Raw genomic sequence first — 19,757 nt, forward strand, 5'->3', positions numbered from 1 at the left:
AGTTCCAATCAACCCTAGAGAGAGAAAGTTCAGATAGAGAGAAACTTTGTAGAGAGAGAAACATGAGGGAGAATAAGAGAGAAATAGTGGGAAAAAGAGAGAGAATGAGAGAGAGAGGAGTAAACAGAGCTCCCTCTCTAACTAGTGAAGCGGAGAGGTAGCTGCTAGTGGAAGACAGAAGGCCCGGGGAACCACAGTTGGCCAACTAATGGTCAGTGGCCGGCGGCCGACAACGGAAACCTATCCAAAAATAGTGGTCTCTACCCTTTACATCGTGTAACTGAGGCTTCTCAGTAGTCGGAGCCCCAGCCGCCGCTGCAAGGCATCATGAGGAACTGGGGGAAGACCTTGGATATGAGATCTGGCGGCGTTACTAGCCGAAAAGAAGGAATGAAATCGAGAAAATCCAAAAAAAAATAAGGGAAAATAGAGCACCTATTTTTGACAGAAAATCTAACGATCACCGGCCAAAATCAGGGCTTTCAAAGACTATGGAAAAAGAAGAGAAAAGCCAATTAAGGTTCTCGATGCTTACCTCGCTTCCCGATGTTGATTTGCAGCAGCAATGGCATCGAAAGTGGTCGGTGTTCGAGGAGAAAAATTTTGGAAATCAGGGCAACGAGAAGGAGCCCTATATAGAGCCGGAGAAGGCTGCAATCTGCCCTTAGGTTGGTTCCATCCGATGAGATTGGAAGGATTAGGAGTCTTCTTCCTTCTCTGCATGTGCTTGGCACGTGCGATTTATTTTTTTATTTTTTCTTAGCCAAATCTTTTCCAATTGGGTTGGTCAAATGGACAAGGCCCAATTCACTGAGGGTCCGGTTTTACATCGTCCAACCACTGGTTTTCTCCTTGCCACTCAACTTAAAATGGTCTCCAATGCAGAAAATATTGGACATTTTGACCTAGCTCTAAACCAACCTCTTGAACTTCGGTCATAACTAAGGTGAATGATTTTGGCACAGGCCAATGTGTCACTTTGCTCGAAGTGATAAAGACTAACAGTTAAACCAAAGTAGCGGTTAGCGCATGATCAGCATGATTACTGCCGCATGCTGTTTGCACGAGACGATTACGACATTATTAATGTGCAGCCGATCGTTACCACACAGCTAAGATACATAGCGCCAAATCAAATAACAGACGCATATTCTATTCTAGGGTTAACCCAAGGATCCTCATGTAAGCTCGCAGAGAGACTCCTCTCCATAGATTTTCTCCTCTCCACACTGTTGCCCTGGACTTTTTGCTGGTTGGCCTCAGCTATCTCCTATTCTCCCCGGCACTCACCGATCTCAATACGCAGCTCAGCTCGTGGCAGCCCACCTCAGCACAGAATCGGGCGGCAACAGTCCCTACTCCACAAATTGGCAATACGATGGACGATGGTGCATGGCATCTCTATGTTGCCTTGCCCTCCATAGCTGAGCTGACTGCCGCGTAGGAATGGATCAAAAAGTATTGCTTTCGAGCGCCACTTGCTTCCTCGCCCTTTACAGCGTCAATCGACGGATTGGTACGGCACAGAGGGTCACACTCAGGTGACCGGCAAGTCTCGAAGTTTTTTCCTTGGATCAAACGGAACCTTGATTTTTCCACTCTATGCTTCATGTGGCTTGAGGACACTCCTGCCAGTATTCTACGTGGCTAGAATAGGATGAAATTCTTGAATAATAAGTTACCATCTTCTCCTCGCAGCCTAGACCAGCAATCTCCAACCTGGCCTTAGGACCCGGCACGTGCGGACTTTGTTGGAGTTGAAATCTGGCTTGAGGGTGACCATGCCGGAGGAAGCCGAGAAGACGCAGTACTGGACGGAGAAAGAGGATCATCTCCTACGCTCCAGGATACCTACACAAAGTTTTGGCCGGAAATTTCGGCAAAGACCCTCCAATGGCTAAGTTAGAATAGATCTAATATTTTTTGAAAAAAAGAGTTCTCCCAATACTTTTTTATGACATTTTTTATAGTTCGTGCTTAGATGGCGGAGATATAATCCATCCCCATTAGACTTCTAATGTGCCAAACAAAAAAGAAAGCAAGAAAACTGGAAAAAAAAATATTTATGACTGCAGGCCGATCCAGTCAAAAACTCAAAAATGTTTACCTCCTCATCTACATCTGTGAGAGTCAAACCCTCGATCCAAAAATAGGAAAAAAAAAATCCAAAAATATTGCTTCCGTCTGAAACAAAACGACCTGCACGCGAAGGACGGAAGCATAGCTGGCCGGCCCGACCAGGTTTCTACCTTATCCCAATCCTTCAAAGTCCCTATTGAATCTCTATGCGGGATACCAAAATCTCTGACGCGTTGCGACAGTGCTGGAAATCGACGGCAGATAAATATTCCGCACAAGAGTTTTATGCGGTACGTTCGGATGGATGGCTCTGCCTTCATGCCTCGCGCGTGCCGCCCCAGCCTGGCGATAGCCGATAATAGAGCCGATGACTCCCTCCCCCCCCCCAACCCTTTTCCTTGCCTTTTTTTCTTTTTTGAAAAAAATAAATACATCCCGGCAGCTAACATCATCCTCGTTGGCGCTGCAGCGACAGTTGGCCTCTCTCGCGTCCCGAATCTTCTCTTTTTACCCCTCTCTCTCTCTCTCTCTCTCTCTCTACCCTTTTCCTTTTTTCCCCTTGATTTTTCGCAACATCGTACCCAGAAAAAAACCCACCGCGCTGCGTCACCATGGACCCCACAACTCTGTGGCTCTGAAACGCTTTCTCGTTAGGTTCGACGTCCCGATAGCACCGGTTGATAATTGCGATCTCCATCATTCCCATCACATCTTCGCCTCCCAACCGTCCTTCCTCCCCCGGCTTCCCTCCTCCGTTCTCCGGTTCCGATGAAAAGAAATATTTAAGAAAGTCTGTACTCAGATAAAATAAGAGATAAATAGGGAAAGAGAGGAGGAAAAAGGAAGAAGAAGAGGAGAATGAGGGAGAGAGGGGTGATGGTTGGTTTAATTAAGGCCGGTTCCTTTATACCTCCTTCTCTGCTCCTGCTCCCCATGTGATAAAACTGAAGAGAAAGAAGAGGAAAAGAAGGGAGAAGAGACGCGAGAGATGGCGTCGTCTCGGGGCACGCGGGCCGAGAAGGTCCGGCGGATCTTCGAGCGGTTCGACGGGAACGGCGATGGGGGTCTGAACCGGGAGGAGATGACGGCGCTGGTGGTCGCCGTCAATCCCCGCGTCAAATTCAGCGACGAGCAGATCGGCGCCATCCTCGACGAGGTCTTCCGCACTTACGCCGAGTTCATCCACACCGACCGCGGCCTTACCCTCGATGGCCTCCTCCGCACCTACGATGACGGCGCCGGCGACGTCGATCGCGACTTCGACGCCCTTGACCTCCACCTCCCCGGCGAGACCGAGGCCGCCGCCTCCACCTCCGTCGCCGCCACTGCTGCATCCTCCTCCATCGTCGACGATCCCCTCCTCTCCGTCCCCAAGGCTGCCGTCCCCCGCGCCGCTGCGCCCCCTTGGGCCACTTCCCCCAACCATGGGATCGTCTACGATTCCTCCTGGACTCTCCTAGACGACCTCGAGATCCTCGTCAAGCGCCTTCGCTCCAAGCACCTCCAGAAGTCCGCTTCCACCGCGGGCGACAACAGTAGCGGCAACAACAACAACTTCGACTCCTTCTCGGAGGCCGGGTGGTCGCGCGAGATGGGCCCGGACTCCGAACGGCGAGTAGTCATCTGGGACGAGACCGGCCGCGACTACCTCGTCTTCGTCAAGGAGGTCGCCGCCCTCCGCGGCCGCGCCGACGGGGCCCGCTCTCGCGACGAGGCCTTCGACAACCACATGGCCCTCGGCCGCGCCCTCTACGAGCACCACCTCTTCCGCGACGCCCTCCGCAGCTTCCGCCGCGCCTGCGAGCTCCGCCCCACTGACGTCCGCGCTCACTTCCGTGCGGGCAATACCCTCTACGCCCTCGGTCGCCACGCCGAGGCCAAGGAGGAGTTCCTCCTCGCCCTCGAGGCCGCCGAGGCCGGCGGCGCCCAGTCCGCCGACATCCTCCCCCAGATCCACGTCAACCTCGGCATCGCCATGGAGGGCGAGGGCATGATCCTCGGCGCCTGCGAGCACTACCGCGAGGCCGCCATCCTCTGCTCCACGCACTTCCGCGCCCTCAAGCTCCTCGGCAGCGCCCTCTTCGGCGTCGGCGAGTACCGCGCCGCCGAGAAGGCCTTGGAGGAGGCCGTCTTCCTGCGGCCGGACTATGCTGACGCCCACTGCGATCTCGGCTCGGCCCTCCATGCCATGGGGGAGGACGAGAGGGCCATCCAGGAGTTCCAGAAGGCGATAGATTTGAAGCCCGGCCACGTCGATGCTCTGTATAACCTCGGGGGCTTGTTCATGGACGCCGGCCGGTTCGCAAGGGCGTCGGAGATGTACACCAGGGTTTTGGCCGTCCGGCCGAACAATTGGCGGGCGCAGCTGAACAAGGCTGTGGCTTTGTTGGGCGCTGGGGAGACGGAGGAGGCCAGGAAGGCCCTCAAGGAGGCCTTCAAGATGACCCAGAGAGTGGAGGTCTACGACGCCATTGCCCATCTAAAGACGCTCCAGAAGAAGAAGCCGCCGAAAGGGAATGGTGCCGAGGGAGAGGTGGCTTTCCTCATCGTGGAGCCATCCAAGTTCAAGAGGGTGGGAAGGAAGACCACTTTGAGGCAGGATTTGGCCAATGCCCTGGACATAAGGGCATTCCAGAGGGTCACGAGGTTGAGCCGCTGTGATGTGGACCTCTTGGAGAAGGAAATGAATGAGACTGATGTTCCGATATCCTACTCTGGTAGTGGAGTTGCAGAGAAATCCATCCGCAAGGCTGCCCTGGAAGCAATTCTCCGAAGGTTGCTTCGGTTTCTCAAGCCCGAGACATTTCAGGGGGCTGTCAAAGCAATCAATGAGAAGGTTCTTTCTGTCTTGGATCCCACTGGATCGGGCCGCGTTGATCTGGGGCTGTTCTTTGCTGTTCTTGCTCCCATTTGCTCAGGGCTGCTCGAGAAGCGCAAGCGGGCTGTCTTTGATGCGCTTCTATGGCGGTCTAACAGTGATGGAGGGACACAGATTAGGAGAAGCGATGTGATCACATATATTAAGCTGCTGCGTGCGGTTTATATCCCTTCACATGGTGTCAGTGACATGTTCGAATTGCATGGAGAGTCGGATCCGTCTATGGTTTCATATGCAGAGTTTCTCGAGATGTTTAATGATCCAGATTGGGGTTTTGGAATTTTAGGCACCTTGGTGAAGCTTGAAGCTGGCGACCGAATTCGTCATGGCCGGCACACCTGCTCGATATGTAGGTACCCAATTATAGGGTCTAGGTTCAAGGAGACAAAGTATCGTTTCAGCTTGTGCAATCGTTGTTACAGTGAAGGGAAGGTGCCATCGGATTGCAAGCAGGAGGAGTACAGGTTCAAAGAGTATGGAAGCGAGTCTGAAGCTATGAAAGATAAGTGCATGTGCTTTAATTTACATTCTAAGAGCTCGCAAGGTGATCTTTGATGAGATAAAGAATCTGTATCATGTAGTTGTCAGATCAGATCTTGTGCAAACATGTTTGTGGTAAGCTGGGAGTATGTCTGATTAGCAACCCATATTTTGTAAACTAAATGTTTGTTCAGGTAGGTTAGTTTTTCTCTTTCCTTGTCTAGGGGACAGTTGTATTAATTCTTTGTTAATTAGTGCTTGACAATGATGGATATATGCAAGGTGACTGCTGTTACTCTGTAATTCTAATGATGTTTGGTTATAAATATTTCTATAGTTGTAGCTGTATATGATATAAATTTTGGATTAGTGCACACGGGTTGGTTTTTGTATGCTTAAACTAATATCGGTTGTGGATGCCTTGATGGTGGTGTTGCATGTAGGCATTAAACTTTGGGTCTCTTGGTGTGTTGGACATGTTTTGCCAACAACTATTAGTGGCATACCAAGCCTTTGGGCTTCCAACACAAAGTGTCAATTTCATACTTTTTTTTCCGATGGTTTTTTTAGCTATGCTAATGTAGTCAAACTGGTTGCACGTTGTCTACATATACACTGTTATGAAGTATGGATGGTTTCACTTTGTTAGTTTCTGTGTTGAGTATTATTGGAAATATTGACACTTGATATCAGTTACTGTTTTCTGGATTTGATTGCAGCAAAGAAATTTAAATGATGTTTGAATATGAGAGATCAATGGAAGGGAATACTTCATTAGATTTTGAGAATTTTAATATTTTTTTTATTGAATTATGGAACTCTGCTGCTAGAGCAATTAAAACAAGATTCAAAGAAGAAAACAACAGTGGTGAAAGGAGATGGTAAGACCAGCTTGAATTTAAATGCTTATGTATGATATTAATATGTGATCAAGCTTCTTATATGCCTTTTTTTGGCATAGCAGGGGAAGGTGTGGGGCTTTTATTACTAATGATGCTAAATAAGTTTATTTGAAATTTAGTTTAACAATAAATTACTTTGGGAAAGCAATTAGATTGAGTAAAATGTTAATAGCTAGTAAGTAGGATGTAAGAAATTTACATGATTGTAAAGATCACTCGAGAGGGTAAGCAGTATGCCCAATACCAATAGTAGCATTTGTAAGCTTGTTTATTTTCTGGCACATATGGCATCATTTACATGCATTTAACACGGTGACATCATGTCAAAATATAATTATTGATATAAATTGGGAGCTTCGCTAAATAAATTTGAATATAGTTCTTGCGAAGAATTTTTTCTGCATTGGCATGCAGTGCAACCAATATGATTTTCAAGATCTGGTGCGCCAACCTCATTTCAAATAAAACTATGTTCTTTTTAGATAGTCATATACATTATTTACTTACAAACACATGAAAAATTATGTACAAATATCCCACCATGTCTGGTTTATCAAGGGTTGCCATGTCATATTCTTCTAAATTTGACACGTGTATCATGTGTTGCTAACAATGCTAATCTATATTGCCCAAGAAACCTGCACTTGGTGCATATGATACTGGCATCATAAGCAGCAGTGGTATTGGTACCTTACCAGTACATTCTTGTACCATCACTTGATAAGCCTATTGGTGGCACAACAATAAAAGCAAGGTGCGTACCATGTCAATATCGTTACGTTAATGCTATTGCATGGTACAGTCAATATGCACTGGTATTCACCATCCTTGTTTCTACCTTTATTATAACTAGTTCCTTGCATGAACTTTGTGTCTTTTGGATGGATATATGCAATAATAGGTGTTTGACATGAAACTATATTTACATATTTGGCAATATACTGGAGAATGTATGCGGCGGTCAAATATTTAGTTGCATGAAAATGTGTACATGTAAAGTGCTTTGTCTGACTACTTTTTCTATTTTTCTTTTTTTTTAGTACCTGTCATTTGGGCTTACTGATGTGTTGATAATCCTATGAAACAAATTTAATAACAGTTATGGCATAACAATGTCATGATCAAATCAATAAACAATTGAGCTCAGTTTGAAAGTTCCTTATACAACTACATGTCTACATATTAGTTAGCATCATAGCTAAATTTCTCGCAAGATCAGACAGTTAGATACTGAATACTTTCTGATTATTAAATTAGCACAAAAATTTATACAAGCCCTTGTCTCTCTCCTTTTTTGCTGCCATTTTGGTGCTTGTCACCATCATATTATATAGGGTAGATTTGGCCACTTACTAATATATGGGCATCGTAACATGTAACTGTTTTTGCATTATTGTTTAGTTAGATATAGGCCATAAGACTAATGACAGTATCTCCACAAATATGACTGTACATAGAATATTCAATTCATGATGCAAAACTTCTAAATCTTAATGCAAGTAACTTTGCTAATAAGGCAGATATAAGCCGTAAGACTCCATGCTTCATAAACATGATCATCTGTAGAATATTCATTTCATGAGGCTGAAGGCTTAAATCGTAAAACAAGTAACTTTATTGACATATTATTGTGCATCATACATTAAAAATCTTGAGATTTTTTAATAAAATTATCCACATAAGCAGGAAAATGTGAATCTGTTTAATGTGTTTATATTGTAACTACGATAGCAATACAAGATTTTTCATGATCAGGCATGTATGCAGGAATACAATCAGCATCTATCATGTCAGATAAACTGACAATCTTCAACAGAGATAGGGATATAAAACACTTGGTTGGAAGCTGATGTTGCCTGACAGTTCAATCTTAAACTGCAGTTCTATTATCTTCATATGTTTTTCCAAAGCGCTAAAGATATATACATCTATTGTGTATTGCATATGTATAAATCTATTTGTATCTGTGGATTAGTATATATATGTAGTTCTGTGTTCTGTCATGAAACATCTCGCTATCTTAGTAAATTTATTTCAATGCACTGAAGTTGTGAATCTGTTTGATGTGTGGTAGACTCATTATCTTGGTGCCTGTGTGCTTTCATAGTGAAGATAAAACAGATAAACCAACATATCCAGAGTTGCACAAGTTTTTGTTTTTCCTCCTCTCTAGGACTGTTTCTGGTGGTTGATCATCAAGTTTCTCCTGCTTGATTGCAATTTTACACAATATGTTAGATCATTATGTCTTCTGTGATGGAAGTGTCATTACAACTTTGTGCAGTGTTTTTCTGAAAGTGGATGTAGCTCTTTGTTGGACCAAATGCCAGAATTCATGGATAGGACTTCGGAAAAATTGGATAACTTTTTTGTTACTGTGGTTTGTTTTGTATGTATGTTTTTTTGTTGATCAAAGATCCATGGTGAAATCGTTATTGTGTTGGTTACTTAGTGTTGACGATGACATATCTTTCTGTTCTTTGTTCGGTATTTCAAACTTCTAACTGGAGGACCAGAGAAAATTGACATTGCAGCGGTGGATAGCAAGAGAACAGTAACATGGTGATTTTGGTGGTTAGGAAGTGGTATAAATTTCAGTATCTCACTCTCTCTTGTTACTGAAATTCTGGCATAACTGCCTGAACGTTTCAGATATTCTGTTATGATAACAGTATAGGAAGTGCGATCATACTTCTCAATTATATTCAAGCCTTAAGAAACATAGTATTTTTATTTGGTTCTCGAGCATCATTTGTTTGTTGTACATGAAGCCTGTTTACTACAAGTCTCCAATCTCCTCTTACTTTTGGAATGATAATTTTGTTTACTTCCGACCCCCCTCTTACATCTGCAGAAAAGAATATTGGTTCTGACAAGAGGAGTATTCATCATTATCTAGATGGATTTAAGATGAGGCAGATGTAGTGGTGTTTTATATTAACTTAATGTTAGTGACTCAGTACTAACTTTACTGGTCTTCTGCGCCTGAAATATTTTGTTTCAAATTACAATGGTTGGAGCCATGTCATGATATATTAAAACCTAGATAACTCAAGCGCTCACGTTATTGGAAGTTTAATGCTTGGAGTAGGCTATAAGGCTTCATGGTGGTCTCAAAAGAGGTCCTATGAGAATTTGATTATATACTGCAGAGGCACCTTGGAAAAACTGCTATAATAATACCTCCTTTAGATGTTATGCACCTCTAAGAATAATCAATTCATTTTATTTTGTTTCATGCAAGAATGTCTTCTTCTATGCTACCAATGTTATAGTTAGATTATTGATGGTAGGATGATTTACATGGTGTCTAGGCCATAAATATTTTTTGATGCTTAGTTTCATAAATAATATAACCAGCAATTCTTTTATATGCAGTGAGCATATTGATCAATTGGTTTCTTCCGTACTGAAGGAGCTCAGAGGCATCTGAAAATCTGAAAGTTTGTAACAGTCAAAAAATTTTTTAGAATTGTCATCTGGATGTCCTTGGAGACATATAGGTATTGCAGATGGTCTCTGCCATGAGAAAATACAGATGACCCATATGTTGGAAGCTCATGCCAGTGATCTTTTATATTTGAAGCCTAACATAGACTGGTTCAAGGACCTTGATTTTTGCACCATATTCTTTTAGCTTTTCTCAAGCCCTACATTTCTTAATTGGCTTAAAGATTGAATTTTCACTATATCTACTTGCATTGATAGCATCTTAGTTATGAGTTTTAGAAATATTTAATTTACCATTTTGCTCATGCATAATAGACTGCCATTACTTGCTGGATAGATGATTGTAAATGGCATTGTTTTCTTCCCAAGAGCCTGGTAGGAACCTCAAAGCACATATTATTTGACAGACAAGTTATCTTAAAAGGGTTCTCCTACCTGTTGGCCATGGCAAATGAAGATACTAGATGTTATTAATTCGATGGTGTCCACCAGAGTAGGCGGTTCTCAGAATTAGTATTGATGCTTCATTTGCCTCTGGAGTCTGGCCGCAGTTTTTTTTTTCTTTTTCTGTTCATGTGTTGTTATGGTGTTGGGAGAGCATGAATCTTGGTGTAATGGTAAGTTAGCTTCATTGTGACATGCAGGTCAGATTCGAAACACGAATGGCTTCTCCATATGCAGTTTAAGGCATCTGTAACTTTCCTTCTTTTCTCCAAAACTCTGCAATGGTGGGGGTCTTGTGCACCAAATTTATGTTATTGGGATTATCTGCAGAAAAAAATAGTTTACTTTGGAGCATAGGAATTTTAAATTAGAGTGGAATTTTGTGCACGGTTGTATGTTAACGCTTGTTTGGCATCGTAATTTCTTTTGTGTTTTTGTTCGTTTACAAATTAATAAAATACCACATGAAGATTGATAATTACTTTTATTGATGACTTAGCTGTCGATGACTATGTTTATAATAACTAGTTGCTAGATATTATTTTATAATAATTACACTTGAAATTTATTATTTATAATAAACATCTATGATAAAATATTTTTGTAAACTTTCCTGCGAACAAATCAAAGAACCAGAATCACTGAGTAGCAGAATAAATTCGCATTATCTGATTACAGGGTATCTGCCATCGCTCTGATACATTACTCCAGCATATCCACACAAACCATCAGATGTATGGGTTCTTCATTTTTTATTTTTTAATTAAATGTCGTTTAAAATATTTACTTTAATGGACTAAATCTTTTCTTTCTGTTCATGTTCAGGTGAGCTGGTAGATCTGGCAGCGCTTCAAACCAACGGAGGGGAAAGCGAGGATGCAAAAGGTGGAGGGGGCGATAAATGTTTTTTGAGTGGAGAAGATACCACTCAAAGACCATCTCCACCAAGCTCGATCCGGTATCTCAATCAATCGAACTTCTTGTAGAGAGGCTCTTTTTAGTCTCTGCCAAGCTAGATGCTGGGTGAAAGAACACGATTACACGAGCCATGAACCATACCATCCCAAGCTGAAATCTGAGCATCCTGAGAACAGAATCCTCCAACTCTAGCCTTCTTGTCTACCACTACCTTGAACGAACACCTGCTGAAACTTACCTCTTCAAATATCGGTCTAGTAGTATACCGATTGGCCCCAGCCTACATCATATCTAATGCTCGGCAAAACTGAGTCATTCCACCATCAGAACTCCACTCCAGAAAAGCGCTGCTGCTACGATGATAATAGTTAGATGTTACGAGCCTGCACCATACTCTATCCACAACAATTTGGACAGCAACACATAGTTGAGGTCCTTAATGTTGTTGACATCGAGGCTATCATCCTTTAGATATTACCGTCAATTTCTCATGTTAATATGGCACTAACATGGTTGCAGCAATACAATATTGTGGGCATCAGAAAGTAATGGGGGAGGAAATCATAACTTTGTTTTTTATATAATAAATAAATGAATACCTTTCCTCCTCCCTAATCTACGCATTCCATGGGCAATTAAATAACATATAAAAATTCATCAAGGAACCCGAAGGCTCCAAGTTTATAACAGCCCAAAACGTAATCGTACCAGCCGGCGGAGAACTCGTACCTAGGGCACACCCCGCATGCAAGACAAGAGCCCCTTCTGCCGGCGGAATCACCCGTGACCTTAAAGCAACCTGTTGCCACCCTGTTCTAAGTTTTTAAGTGAGCATGTGAATAACCAATAATTGCACGGAGAGAAAATGGTGACGAGATGATTCACCGTATCTGAGCCAAAACATCTCCTAGCATGATGACGAATTACCGGAAAAAAAAACTCAATCAAGCAACCATCCACTCAACTCTGAGTGTGAAGAACGTTTCCATGAGTTCATGATCCCTTCACAGATGGAAAAATAGTATGTTAAGCACCAAGTGCATGGGTGAAATGGAAATCACATCCCCAAGTCATATGAACATATCATGCCATCAACTTCAGCTTCAGCACTTGCAATATGGTTGAGAAAAGAACACAAGCTGTCATTTAGATATTCGATACCCATAACTTTTACCATTGCCAACAATTTGGGTAAATGCGACGGATGCACACTATAGTGATAAAGAACATTTATTAGCACCACAGACAATCAAGCGAACATGGAGACAAAGCAAACACTGAGTACGCGTCAATTGACCGTTCAGAACATCCGAATTGTTTGAAAAACATTGAGAAAGTCAAATGAAACAACAAATTTTAGGAGAGAGTTCAATTACAAGGGCACATATAAAGCACATTACAGAATGACTCAGAAGTCCAAGTAATGGTAAATGTATGACATATTCACTGGACGTCCTATAATTTAAGTCCGAGAGATATTCACAGCAGCCAGTCAATAATAATTGAGGACAAACCTGCTGGATGAACTGGATTTTCAATACAACAATATTTCATTACATATAGATCTCCATGCCGATAAACTTTGAGGACTGACACAGCGGGCAGAAACTCAGCTTGCTCTCACACTCTTTGCAGAGGCAAAGATGTCGGCAGGGCAACAAAAGCATACATGCCTCATTGTGTTTGCATATCTTACAAGCCATTGAATCCTTCATTTCCTTGTTCTCCTTGCACATTAGCTGTAAATTGATGACTCCTCCATTGCAGTAAGAGGCCGTGTCGTCTACCTCACTATCACCACACCCTTCTTTGTTATCCCTGCTCTGGGCATACACCTGATCGAGACTATACTTGAGGTGAGTGATCATATTTTCATTGTACTTGACACGAAGCTGCCACGTACCAACTTCCATGGCTAACTGTTTCATCTGCTCCTCAAGCTCCGTGTTCCTCTTATTGATCTCCTCGACCTCCGCTTCTTTTTCTCGCATTTTTCTCAGGATGCTGTCCTCGACGGAAGCCAATGTCTGAAATTGCTTTGTCTGCACCTTCTCCAGTATTGATTGCCTAAGGCGCTCAACCTATGTTCCATATAAGAAAATAAGTACTGCTTTCTTCTGTTTAAGACCTACCTCAGCAGAAAAACTTCCAAAAGCAAGACAAAGTGTGAGTTGTGGTGAATACTTATACACAGCAGCAAAAAAATGGTTTTGAAATTATATAAAATTTTATCTCCAACATGAGCAGAAATAAGAACAATAAAGAAAAAGGCCTTTTCACGAAATCCTGGTCAAACAAGAGTACAAATCAGTTCAGCATAAGAAGCTGAATGTGAATAATGCGGGTATACAAGAGAAGGAAAATAATTCACTCAATGCCCTTTCAAAGAAGGGTTAAGTTATAGAAAATCCTGTGTCAATTTTAAGCAGAAACAAGAACAACAAAAACAATGAGCTCTTTTCATTTAGATCCTAGTCACACAAGATTAACAAATGAATTTAGCATATCAAAATGGATGAGAATAATGCCAGTGTACCACTGCACAAGAAAAGGCCCATAGTTCATTAATGCAGAAAGCAGATTTTACTCAATGCAGATAATTGCTCCTCTCAACTGGTTTTTTCTTTAGGCAATTACTTTATGTAAGGAAACAACATGCTTACATCGCAATAAGGTCATCCCTTGGATATAGAAGTGAGATTTTAGTTTCTTGCTTCTCCATCCCTCTCTTCTATGCTGGTGGTCACTCAACAACTGAGAGTTGATGATTGTGGATTTGGTCACCCTACAGGGCGCAGTCTTGTTCCCCTTGTTGATTGTCAGTAAAAATATAAATTTTGCAGATTTTCAGCTATTACTGCTATTATCCTTGGCGTAATAGTAAGGTTGCTTCATTATAACTCAGGGTCATGAGTTCAAAACACGGGAATAGCCCCCTTTGCATATGAGGGACATACATCTAACCCTCCCTGCCCCTGCAATGATGGGAGCATCGTGCACTGTCCCTCCCTTTTATATTGCTATTCTGAAATTGCTTTTTTGTAGATTCAATCAGCTCCAATCTTCTCAACATCAATGCTCCTACCCTACTAGTCAATGGGTTATTTTCAAATAAAATTAATATCCTGCTCATTGTTTCTGATTACACCCCACCAGTAAACACCTACCCCCTCCCCCCTAAAACACCCACACACCCATGAACCTCTCTGCACCTGCCCTCCCATGCACCTGCTCGGCTGCCTGCAGATAAAGCAGTCAATGGTAGGAGTGCAATATATATACTGTGACACTCAAATGGAAGACTATATGCAAAATTAGAAGGTGATTTCAACAGTACTCAAATTTCCTCGAAGGGGAAGGAAAAATCACGGAAGATATACCATAAGATCTTTGGAATTGGAGAATTGCATGCGGAATTACATGTAGGGCCTATTTGGATAGATCCACTGGTATAGGCTGGTACTGGATTGCAGGTGAAGGTTGGGAGGAAGTAGGAGGAGGAGGGCGGCTGAGCATCTCTCAAGGACTTTTCATTAATCCCAGGGGGGGGATTGGGGCCCATGACCCCTGAACTCTCCCACTCTCCCACTCCCTCCCTCTGTGCCTTCCATGCTGCAATCCCAAGCTATCCCGATGTGTATTTCCAAACAGGCCCTTAGATGGTGTAGCTCTCACTCCCTCCAAGTGTCTGAAGATGTTATAGTTGTTTGGTAAAAATAAAAGTGAGGACGTGGTTCTTAAATGGTGCAAGAGACTAGAGAAACATTGAACTCAGCAAGTAAAGGGGAATGTGAACACATAGAACACATATGACACAGTAAAGAAATGATTCATCAAATGGATTACGCAATGACAAATTTCATAGATTACAACCATGTGGCAAAGATATGTAAGATTACATGACTTTAAAATTAATCTATATGCAGGTGATCAAGAAGGCCAGTGAGCAGTTAATTTGCCCACTAATTGACTTATTCATACTTCCAATTATGGATAAGAATTATTTAAGATTTTGACACTTAAAAATGCATATAAATAAAATTTAAGTGCTAGTGAAAAGTGAAGAACAAGTGTCATCCAAAAAAAACCCATTCTAAATTGTTGATTCAGACAATTTGACCGCTCAAACTGGTCAAATAGTTTCAATTCAACTCCTACAATGGGTTAAGGAAAAATTTAAAAATAAAATGACCTCTGGGAAAAATACAATTTGCGCTAAGCCCACATATTTATGCCCACACTCCATCTTATTGATTTGTTCCACATTTGTTGTAGAGCCATCTCCTAGTTTTGTGATACTCCGCTAGCACTGCCTGCCATTTAATCTAAAAATGCAGCCAGGTCCCTGATGCCCATGACAATGATGCTCTCATGACTATAACCCTTCTGTTTCATATGAATATGTCCACTGGACACTGATGAGTGCCAGCTATGGGATATCGTGGATTAAGGGAGGAGGGAAATAGATCTAAGGTCACCATAGGTTGGCAAATTGAAGGAACCATGCCTTCTTTTTCTCCTCTTCTTCCTCTTTTCTTCCTCTCTTTCTTCCCTTATTCTCTTCTCCTTCGATTTGAAAGCAAGTAGGGCTGGAAATCAGATATAGCAAATTAGGAAGGCTAACCCACAGTCCAGTGGTACCAGCTACCACTGCAAATTGGATGGACATTATTATATTAATATTAATATTAATTAATAATAATCTATGTTCTATGCGACTAGGTTTGCTTTATTTTCTAAACATTATTCATACTTATCCAAACAAAGGAACTAGATTAGCCATTCCCAATGGTTCCTACTTCCTACTGATAGATTTCCCAAGAACAGGAAAATGATTCTTGACTCCCATTCCTAACAACCAAACATGGCCCAAAGAATTAGAAAGATACGATACTAAGACAAAAGTGACACCCTTACCAAATTACAAGTATCATAGTGGTGGTGTAACCTTGGACCAAACTACTTGCAAACTCACTTGCCTAAAAAGCTTGACCCTTAATAACCATGAACCATAGTATGCCCTTTTCAAGATTCCACACACATGATGTTGATATCTCGTGCATGAGATGATATTTTGTATCTTGTTGTTAACTAAGAATCAATCTGATGCATGAGTCCAAATATTCAACTCATGGAATTATTTCATGTAATCATCCATCTATATATTCCCTTGTCTGGGGACGATAGAAATCTTGTAAACGTTTTTTTCATAATAGACCAAGAGAACTATATTCTTTCTTAATCATCATGCACTCCGATGTACCAATTGGTGCTCGTCCCATTTCAAGCTATTTATTTCTTCAAACTATACCACTTGGCCCATTAATTTATTGCTTGAGATATCACTCTTGTTTCTTTGGGTCACCACTCCTACGAGACCATCTGTACTGTTTTGTATTTATTCACCGTAAGCAGAGAAACAACAACACAAAGCGGACAGATCATACAATTATATGTTTTCTTCAATATTAACTGGATACAGGCGATCCGATCAAGTTTTTCCCGATTCTCTCACAAAGAAGCAAACTTTTCCCGTCTTAGGCCTCAGAAAAACGAAAAAAAAGGCAAACTTTCCGTCAAACCAGCACAAACAAAAAATAAGTCTTAACTTACGAGAGGAAACCATCATAACACAGCCCAATATCCCTTCGGTTTGAGTTTAACTTCATAAGTATGGAAAGTGAGCAGAATGAACTGGAAATATCCATATCAGGGAACTCTAGAAGCACACTACCTCAATCTTGATGAAGCGGTCCATCTCGGCGTCCATCCTCTGAACCTCTCGATCGATGTCCTCGTCAATCATAGGAAGAAGGGGCAGCGGCGAATCCCCAGAGGATGCCGCCACCCTCCGATCATCCAACGACAACCCCAAGCCGGTCGAGACCGACCCCGTCTGCAGGAAATCGATGGACGAGATCTGCGAGTTCTCCAGGAAGTCCTGCTCCTTGAGCTTCTTACTCCTCGGCTCCCACCCATTCGATCCCCCATCGGCCGCGGGAACGGAGCCCGGGGCGAGTCCCATGACATGAACGACTACCAAGATAAGATTTTCAAGAAAGAATTAGGTCAGTAGGAAGGCACGGACGAACATAAACCCTAGAAATTGGGGGAAATGGTGGGATTACGGGAGAGATTACAAGAAGGCTGGGCCTGGTCGGGGAAACTCGTGGGGCTGAAGAAGGCGATCGGAGCGGTGGTCTGGCCATCGGCCGGCGCAAAATTCCTGCTTCTTTTTTCACGGATGGGTTAGATTACTTGAGAAAGAGAGGGCATGGAAGCAGAGAGAGATAGAAGAGGGGAGAAAGCGAGATGGGAGAAAAGCTGGGGTCTTGGAAATGGGGGAATTGGATTAATACCTGTAGGTATTAGGCGGCGGCGGCGGCTGCTGGAGGTGGTGGTGGGGAAAGAAAGCCATGGCAAAAGAACACGGAAAGAGGCGAAAATAGAGAGTGGGGAGGGTCGGAATACCAGCAGGGTCGGAAAGGGAGCTGTCGGCGATGTTTATGCACTAATTTTGTCGTGATGGGTGAGAAAAAGGCTGCATAGGTGGGGCCCACATTTTTAGAAGGAGCCTTCAGAAGAACAACCATATAAAGCCCAACTTTCCACATATTCAGCTTGAAATGATGCATTCTTTTTTTTTTTAGCCTTCCTGTCACTGTTTTTCTTTTAAAAAAACTTTTTACTTACTTTAATAAAAGCAATGACATTGTTCGCATTACTCAAAAAAAAAATAGATTATTGTCGCACTTTTCTTGGAAAAACGTTTCTCAAAAAATTTCCTATAAACAAACTAAATAAGAATAGTCCAAATATTTAAAAAAATTACTATTAAGATATTACAACTTTTCGTCAGCAAAAAAATCTAATACAACTTTCCTTTCAAAATGTTCCAGCTATTTGAAGAAACATTTTATGTAGTACAAGCTAATGTTGCTTTGTGCCGTTTAAGGGTGTTATTTTTTTACTTATTTTCATTATTCTTGTTTCTTCCATACTTATATTCACATGAAAGAATATATATAATTTAACAAACTCATTTTTTCTAAAGAAATTAGTCCTGAGTTCTTTTTGGGATATGGATGGACCGCGTTTTTCCCATTGTTGCTGGAAATTGGACCCGGGGGCAATCTTCGGTCGAGTGAGAGGGAGCAGCGGGTCACCACGGCGGGGCGGCGACCAGTCGGCGGGCGGCGTCCTCCGCTTGGGGTGGCCGGAGAGAGGGAGCTGGGGGTCCTCACGGCGGGGCGGCGATCCGTCGGCGAGCGGTGTCCTCCGTTTGGTGTGCCTGCAAACAAGCCGGTGGCCGGGTCTTCCGGCGCCGGCCCTCCGACGCTCAAGTCAGGGAGGGGGCAAATAGTGTTGAAGAGGAGATAAAGTGCTTGTAGAGCGTGTCATTCCCCCCCCCCCCCCCGCCTGAGAAGCCAAGGTTCCCTTTTATAGACGGGGGTCGGTGTACCTGTGATGTAACGGGGCGAGGCCGTAGTACGGCTTGGCATGTTGTCCAGGTCGGCGCATGGTCAGGCGAATTATTACATCGATGTCGGCGGTGAGGTCGTCGTACGACCTGAATTGGGGCGCTGCCAGGCGAATTATTGCATCGGTGTCGGAGGTATGGCCGAAATCGGGGACTTATCATGGTTGACTAGACTCTGCTGGGCTAACTTGCCGTGGAGAGCCGAGGATCCGTAGATGTCAGGAGCCATGCGCATTAATTGTGGAGTAAGCCGGAGATCCGCATTAATTGTCGAGTAAGCTGGAGATCCGCATTAATGGTGGAGTAAGCCGGAGATCCACATTAATTGTAGATTGAACCGGAGGGTTACAGCGGCTATGCGCAATAAATGCTGAAGCAGTGGCAGGGTATGGTCCTCAGTTGGACCTCGGAGGAGTACGGCCGTAGTAGGTGGCTGACAAGGGTAGATCTTGAGCATCAAGATTTTCCTAGGTCGAATGTCTTGAGGTCGGGCGTTCCGAGGTCGGACGCCGACTTCGGCTGTTCAGGGTCGGCGATTGTGCGGCTTCTTGGGGGCATTCGTGTCACTTGGGGGAAAAATCTTATTCCCCCAACACTACCCCCCGACTTCCGAGTTCGAGCGGCTTGCGGGCTCGGACGTGGGAAGTAAAGTCTGTCGTTAGAGTTAGGGGGCGAATCTCGTCCGCGCCCTTGTGTTTCTCGGAGTGTTTATGGCGAGACCCGCGCCCTTGGGCGTTTCGAGGTTGCTTTATTCAGCGAACTTATGGTGGAGCCCGTATCCTTACGTTTCTCGGAGCGGGTGTAACGGGGGTGGCGTCTCTTGGATCGCCAAGATCGCTTCGTGCGGCGGACCCATGATGAGGGTCCTTGGGCTCGACGAGGCGACGCCTCGATCCCGTAATCGAGACTCTCCGCTCATGAATGAGTGTGCCGTTACGGGGTTCAAAACGGACACGCGGCATGACCTAGGATCGGACGCTTCCGATCTCGTATTACTGGATCATGGATCCGGCGAGGTGAAGGCTACGTCGGGGCTCCACGTGCCCCAGGGCCTTATTAAATGAGGGGAGCGGAGGTGCCGTCCGTTCGTTCTTCAAGGCGATTCGATTCTGTGGACCCATAATGA

The 19,757-nt window shown here is 43.5% G+C and overlaps 2 protein-coding genes across 7 annotated transcripts; one reads left to right on the plus strand and one right to left on the minus strand.

Annotated features, from left to right (window-relative positions):
* Window positions 1-2,767: 2,767 nt before the first annotated feature.
* On the plus strand, window positions 2,768-5,787 carry LOC103722892 (uncharacterized TPR repeat-containing protein At1g05150-like). The gene has a single exon (XM_008813617.4). The coding sequence runs from the start codon at window positions 3,068-3,070 to the stop codon at window positions 5,510-5,512; it is 2,445 nt and encodes an 814-aa protein (XP_008811839.1). The 5' UTR covers window positions 2,768-3,067; the 3' UTR covers window positions 5,513-5,787.
* A 6,642-nt stretch (window positions 5,788-12,429) lies between these two features.
* LOC103722891 (probable BOI-related E3 ubiquitin-protein ligase 2) lies at window positions 12,430-17,660 on the minus strand. Of its 6 annotated transcripts, none has more exons than XM_026799894.2 (4): window positions 17,511-17,660; window positions 17,280-17,377; window positions 16,886-17,187; window positions 12,430-13,232 (listed from the first exon to the last, which is right to left on the minus strand). In XM_026799894.2, exons 1-4 carry the CDS (start codon window positions 17,567-17,569, stop codon window positions 12,705-12,707), a joined length of 987 nt encoding a protein of 328 aa, XP_026655695.1. In that variant the 5' UTR covers window positions 17,570-17,660; the 3' UTR covers window positions 12,430-12,704. The 6 variants fall into 6 exon arrangements, with proteins under 6 accessions (XP_026655695.1, XP_008811838.1, XP_008811836.1 ...); XM_008813616.4 differs by having other exon boundaries at window positions 17,292-17,377; window positions 17,511-17,659; XM_008813614.4 differs by having other exon boundaries at window positions 17,292-17,383; window positions 17,511-17,656.
* Window positions 17,661-19,757: the final 2,097 nt, after the last annotated feature.

Source organism: Phoenix dactylifera, chromosome 8 (assembly GCF_009389715.1).
Source record: "Phoenix dactylifera cultivar Barhee BC4 chromosome 8, palm_55x_up_171113_PBpolish2nd_filt_p, whole genome shotgun sequence".
NCBI lineage: Eukaryota > Viridiplantae > Streptophyta > Magnoliopsida > Arecales > Arecaceae > Phoenix > Phoenix dactylifera.

What these genes read in the sequence shown, in the direction of transcription:
- LOC103722892 (XM_008813617.4), top strand. Translation starts at nt 3,068, where the DNA reads ATGGCGTCGTCTCGGGGCACGCGGGCCGAGAAGGTCCGGCGGATCTTC.
- LOC103722891 (XM_026799892.2), bottom strand. Translation starts at nt 17,569, where the DNA reads ATGGCTTTCTTTCCCCACCACCACCTCCAGCAGCCGCCGCCGCCGCCT. An exon ending in CCGCCGCCTAATACCTACAG is followed by an intron (nt 17,384 to 17,510) that starts GTATTAATCCAA and finishes CCGTGAAAAAAG; the next exon opens with AAGCAGGAATTTTGCGCCGG. An exon ending in GCCTTCTTGTAATCTCTCCC is followed by an intron (nt 17,188 to 17,279) that starts GTAATCCCACCA and finishes TTATCTTGGTAG; the next exon opens with TCGTTCATGTCATGGGACTC.